The 6,604-nt window shown below is 40.4% G+C and overlaps 1 protein-coding gene across 2 annotated transcripts; it reads right to left on the bottom strand.

Moving 5' to 3' along the window:
• Positions 1,039-4,792, bottom strand: LOC110432247. 2 transcript variants are annotated; one of them, XM_021452260.1, is made up of 3 exons: positions 4,590-4,792; positions 4,336-4,465; positions 1,039-1,528 (listed from the first exon to the last, which is right to left on the bottom strand). In XM_021452260.1, the coding sequence occupies exons 1-3, from the start codon at positions 4,756-4,758 to the stop codon at positions 1,468-1,470; spliced, it is 360 nt and encodes a 119-aa protein (XP_021307935.1). In that variant the 5' UTR covers positions 4,759-4,792; the 3' UTR covers positions 1,039-1,467. The 2 variants fall into 2 exon arrangements, with proteins under 2 accessions (XP_021307935.1, XP_021307936.1); XM_021452261.1 differs by having other exon boundaries at positions 4,389-4,465.

Raw genomic sequence — 6,604 nt, 5'->3', positions numbered from 1 at the left:
GGTTGCGGTAGCGTAGACGGCGCCGGCCAGGTCTTAGGCGAATGGCGAGCGTGCTGCGGAAACGAAGGACCACAACCATGTACGGGCGACATCGGATGGCGAGGTCGTAGGCAGCGCAGACCGCGGGTACGGGCGACGGCGGCGTTGGCAGAGGATTTGGGATGGGAACGAACGAGCTGAGCCGACGGGGATTGACGAGCTGAGCCGTGTGCCTAATTGGCTTGCGTCGGAGCGTCCTTTCGCGCTGCCGTACGATGCAGGGGCTGTGTAGGTGGCCTCTATCTAGCTGTGGGGAGCACGAGCCGCACGGTGTACCCAGGGTGCACCCAATTTTTTTTCCGTTGCATATGCATGCCACGTCGATCGACTGGTCCGTTGGAACCCGCCGCCGCATGCCGGTCGGTACGAGCGAGGCCACGTCTTGCCCAGGACAAGGATCGAGAGTCACGATCGCTTCCATACTTTCTCACTAACCTGAACGGATCTGATTTCCTTTTTGTATTACAACTCCACCGCCTATTACGAAGACTCCACCTCTCTTAAACTTAACTAGCATTTTTTTATCACACTATAAAAGAGCGAGTTTTCTCTCCTAGCGTAATAGCCGTCCGATTTGGACTTTGTGCTATGTGAGCCATCAATAATACATCATCTTACATCTTATTCTTCTATCGTAATAGCCGTCCGATCTGGACATCATGCTATGTGAGCCATCAATAATAACGTGATCTTACATGTATATAACTCAATCTCAAACTCACCCCAGCGCATATAGTCCTACCTAGCCGTCCGATCTAGACATCATGCTATGTGAGCCATCAATAATAACGTGATCTTACATGATCTTACATGTACATAACTCAATCTCAAACTCACCCTAGCGCCTATAGTCCTACCTAAACAAACTACAGAGACCAGTCCTAAACAGACTCCTTCTCCATACAGTCCTAATCTCAAACTCAAATCAGTCCAAAACAGACTTCTCAAACTCACCCCAGCGCATATAGTCCTACCTAAACAAACTAAAGAGACCAGTCCTAAACAGACTCTTCTCCATAAAGTCCTAATCTCAAACTCAAAACAGTCCAAAACGGACTACACCCCAGCGCCTACCGTCCTAAACAGAACTACAGTACACCGTTATACAATCCTCACACATATTTCAAGCAATCCCACTCCTTCTCGATACAGTCCTAAATGGACTCCTCTATACAATCCTTACACCTTATACAATCCTCGCACATATATTTCAAGCAATCCCATATATGCACACGTACAATCCTCACTCATAATTCAAGCAATCCCACAAGTCCAGTCTCACGTGCACGTATATCTGCTTCCTATGCAATATTACAGATTGAGTTGGTGTCCTCTTCAACCGAACTACATCTGCTTCCTATACAATATTACAGATTGTGTTGGTCCTCTTCTATCCTGTAAAATATTATAGATTCGGCTGGTCCTCTTCTACCGATCTTTGTGGAGTCCTCTACTGACAATCTTTGTGGACCACCATTTGATATCCAACCTGATCCATGAATTCATTAAAGGTCAGTCAAAATAAGCATTTCTTAAATTCAAATTCAATTTTTTATTAGGTTCAATTAGGTTCTGCATATGTAGTATTGATGGCCATTGATCAGAACAAAGAGGAACTACGCGCAATGAATCGTGAGTACCAACGACGATATCAAGAGAAAAAAGAAACAAAGCAGCCGGTGAAAATACGAGGGAGCAGAATCTTAACCAGAATGTTGGCATTGGAACTTTAGGGACAATTGATTTGAAGAAAGAGGAACTATGCACAAGGACTTGTGAGTACCAACGATAATATCGACAGAGAAAAAGAACCCAAGCAGCTGGTAACAGTATGTTATGAGGGAGCAAAATGTAGACCATAAGCACGATGGGACACTTGCTAAAAAATTCGAATGTCAAATGCAAGTTCAGCAGCAACCAAAACCTTTAGCTTCCATAAAGAACAATGGTGATAGGAAATATTTTCTCAATACAAATATTAAAATCAGACAAGGTTTGAACCACAAAATACTTGTTCTCCATACAACTAAAGCTTTTGTCATATGCAGTATTGATGGCCATTGATCAGAACAAAGAGGAACTACGCGCAATGAATCGTGAGTACCAACAACGATATCAAGAGAAAAAAGAAACAAAGCAGCCGGTGAAAATACGAGGGAGCAGAATCTTAACCAGAATGTTGGCATTGGATCTTTAGGGACAATTGATTTGAAGAAAGAGGAACTATGCACAATGACTTGTGAGTACCAACGATAATATCGACAGAGAAAAAGAACCCAAGCAGCTGGTAACAGTATTGTTATGAGGGAGCAAAATGTAGACCATAAGCACGATGGGACACTTGCTAAAAAATTCGAACATCAAATGCAAGTTCAGCAGCAACCACAACCTTTAGCTTCCATAAAGAACAATGGTGATAGGAAATATTTTCTCAATACAAATATTAAAATCAGACAAGGTTTGAACCACAAAATACTTGTTCTCCATACAACTAAAGCTTTTGTCATATGCAGTATTGATGGCCATTGATCAGAACAAAGAGGAACTACGCGCAATGAATCGTGAGTACCAACGACGATATCAAGAGAAAAAAGAAACAAAGCAGCCGGTGAAAATACGAGGGAGCAGAATCTTAACCAGGTTGTTGGCATTGGAACTTTAGGGACAATTGATTTGAAGAAAGAGGAACTATGCACAAGGAATTGTGAGTACCAACGATAATATCGACAGAGAAAAAGAACCCAAGCAGCTGGTAACAGTATTATTATGAGGGAGCAAAATGTAGACCATAAGCACGATGGGACACTTGCTAAAAAATCGGAACGTCAAATGCAAGTTCAGCAGCAACCACAACCTTTAGCTTCAATAAAGAACAATGGTGATAGGAAATATTTTCTCAATACAAATATTAAAATCAGACAAGGTTTGAACCACAAAATACTTGTTCTCCATACAACTAAAGCTTTTGTCATATGCAGTATTGATGGCCATTGATCAGAACAAAGAGGAACTACGCGCAATGAATCGTGAGTACCAACGACGATATCAAGAGAAAAAAGAAACAAAGCAGCCGGTGAAAATACGAGGGAGCAGAATCTTAACCAGAATGTTGGCATTGGAACTTTAGAGACAATTGATTTGAAGAAAGAGGAACTATGCACAAGGAATTATGAGTACCAACGATAATATCGACAGAGAAAAAGAACCCAAGCAGCTGGTAACAGTATTGTTATGAGGGAGCAAAATGTAGACCATAAGCACGATGGGACACTTGCTAAAAAATTCGAACGTCAAATGCAAGTTCAGCAGCAACCACAACCTTTAGCTTCCATAAAGAACAATGGTGATAGGAAATATTTTCTCAATACAAATATTAAAATCAGACAAGGTTTGAACCACAAAATACTTGTTCTCCATACAACTAAAGCTTTTGTCATCATGATATTTGTAAATATTTTATGTAGGTGGTGTTCCAAACATGAAAAGGGATGAAGAGCCATATAACTCGGCTATTTTTGACCCCGAGGATCCAATACATGGGATTGAGGGTAAGTTTATAAATTTATCAAATTATATTTAACAATGACAGGCAGGGTACATATACACTGGTTAGTAATTTTATCTAATGACCAAAAAATGATTTAGATTGCCTCAATTTTGATCAGGGTGGCCCTGACATATATGAGGATGAGGAGGCATGGGTTTTCAACGACAGAGGTGAGTACATACATTCATTTAATTTTATTGTTGTCCTAACAATAGTGGAGGTCAATTATTCTACCTGATCTAATGCAGATTTTCTCTATGAGTACTATATGAGACCCAATTCAGTGGCAAAGGAACCTGATCCTTATGTCTTTGTATATAGAGGTATTCCTGGAAATAATCTTGTCTTAAAAAATGTGCCCAATTATGAATTCTGTCATGCTAAAAGATTCCCTGGTGAAGGTCCTGCCTTTTGCTGTAGAAAGGGGCACATTAGTATATTTATACCAGAAGTGCCCGATGAACTTCGACATTTGTTCACCAGTCAAACAGATATAAAAAACAAACAAAGGAGGACAAAAAAACATTGTACACAGAGATGTTCTAGAGCTATGATATATAATATTAAAAAATATTATTGATACAAGTCCATTTATATGACACAAGCAAAAGCATGTATATTGAGGATTTAATTTTTTAAAACAATGATTGAATTGAAAAAGAAAATCCACCATGCCAATACATCCAAAACAGAGGAAAGAACATATGCAACATCCAGAGTCGATTCATCGTGAATAAAAAATTGATTACCTATCGCAACGATTAGAGACTTGATGCTGCTGATTGAGGGACTGATGATTGACCTGTGCCAACCGGTGTAGAGGCAGCAGCAGGTCCCGTGCTTGCACAAACCCTCTCACTTCAAGTAGCAATATCCATCCTAAAGCCAACATATTTAAAATAAACAAAACCCAACAATCGTGAGACTGACATTGTAGAAGCTTATGAAATCGAAACCCTACTGGCCTAGGTTGAGTTGGAGCCGAGGAGAAGAGAGACGTTACCTGATCTGCAACTGCGAGGGGTAGATATGGAGCAGCCGAGGTCAAGAGGGGACAGACGGTGGCGAGGGGCGGAGATGGAGCAGTGGAGTTCCGGAGGAGACAGCCGGCGGCGCAACCTCGCGAGTCGCCGAGTCCTTTCGTGATGCTGTGAGCATGTGACTCCCTGCATAGGGTTAGACAGGACGCTTGCATCAGATTAGTGGGCCGTGGGCCGTGGGCCATGTGATCTTGACGGAACTAAAGCTATAGCACAGGTGGTCGTATCGTACCATGCATGCCTGATATATTTAATTTTTTTTTCTAGATTAATTAATTCATTCATAATTTTATATTCATATTTGAACAAAATGTTATTAATCAAAACAATAAACACGTGCGTGTCGCACATGCCTTGCTGCCTTACTCAGAGTAACGAAGCCAATACTTGGGACTCAATGCTGACGAGGATGGGAATAGGAGGACATCGACAGAGAGGAGGGGGCTTCGTATCTAGTGGCGGGCTAGTTCAGACTTGATGATCTATGAGGTGGACCGTGAGGACCTACTCCATACACATTTGGCCCACATGTGGAATATGAAACTACTGCATCGCTTAGGACAATTGTATGATTGAAATATTAGAACCACCACCGACAGAGGGAGGGGTTTAAAGAAGTTGTGAAAAAAGCATGGCAGACCTAGAGCAACCTATGAAAAGGTACCATGACAGAGTGGTTCAAAGTTTGACAACCAACGTAGTGACAGCCCAAAATAGACATAAACGTAGGGGCCTTTGGTCCCTCCAGTTTCATAAGAAAAAAATAGACATAAAAGAGTAATTCTTAGAAACTCAACAAAGTTATACATTGCTGCGGAGAGTAGGACTTCGTCTTGTAGCGAGAAAGAGAGGATGGTTGGAATTGCTAAGGAGCTTAAAATGTTCAGTACACCAGAGCAAATCAAAGCTCCACACGCTCTATATTTCAGGCACCAGGGCACCAGGGCCGTAACACTTTGGAAGAGGATTAGGATACAACATATATTTCAGGCCGTGGTGACCATAGGCATAGAAAAAACTCATTTTTGTTCTACAAGGACCATACTCTGCCTAAATACTGGCTATGGAATTTGATAAGGACCAAAAAGGTATGCTGAAAGTGGCGATGGAATTTGATGAAGTAGAAGGGCAGTTTGCATTGGGTGACAAAATCGTGTAACTTTTATGAAGTAAAAGGGCAGTGAGTTGTGGGTCTAGGAAATAATTAGGTGAATATACTATTTTCAGCTCTATCCTATATATCAAGCCTCTGTGAATACAGGAAACTGAAGAGTTTCTTTGACTAGCAAATATGCACGTGCGACACGCACCTGTTTTTAAATTCTATTTCAAATGCAGTGAAAATATTAATTGTGTATGTCGTGCAGGCATATTTTCTATTAATTAAAAAGAAACAATACATATTTTTATTTGATTCATCAATCGACTTTTCTTTGAGCAAACTGTGCATGAAGCATACCGCTTTCTGCTGATGAAATCCAGTTGAACAGTGTAACACCCTAAAATTTGCTCCTTTCAAAATAAATGAAAAATGATTTAGTTTTGTATTTTTGTGCTAATGAAAAATAGGAAAAGTAATATTTTTTTGTTAGATTAAAGATTTATCGTAAGGCTTAGCAACATGGTTATGCATACATGCTGGTGTATTTGATTCAAGGTGATGTTTGCTTCATGCTCCTATGTGTGTTGAGAGTGAGCAAAATCTTTAAAATACGTTTAGTAGGTCGATCTTCCTTGTCCGGCACGTCTTTATCTTTTTCTACAATCAAATTTCTTGTGTCTGAGCTTATTCTTTTGTTCGGAGTTTTTCCAAAATCTTTTCTTTATTACCAAAATCACTTCTTTCAGTTCCTCATCTGTCAATCAATCTATAAAAACTTACCAGAAATTATTTCATCATTTTTCTGGAACTTATTCCCACTTTTCTGTGAGTATAATCTAATTTTTATATGCTCCAAATTATCTTATCATGCGCTCC

The sequence above is a fragment of the Sorghum bicolor genome, chromosome 2, assembly GCF_000003195.3.
Source record: "Sorghum bicolor cultivar BTx623 chromosome 2, Sorghum_bicolor_NCBIv3, whole genome shotgun sequence".
Classification (NCBI taxonomy): Eukaryota; Viridiplantae; Streptophyta; class Magnoliopsida; order Poales; family Poaceae; genus Sorghum; species Sorghum bicolor.
The sequence above is the reverse complement of the archived record's forward strand: the minus strand, read 5'-3'. Positions and strand labels throughout refer to the sequence as shown.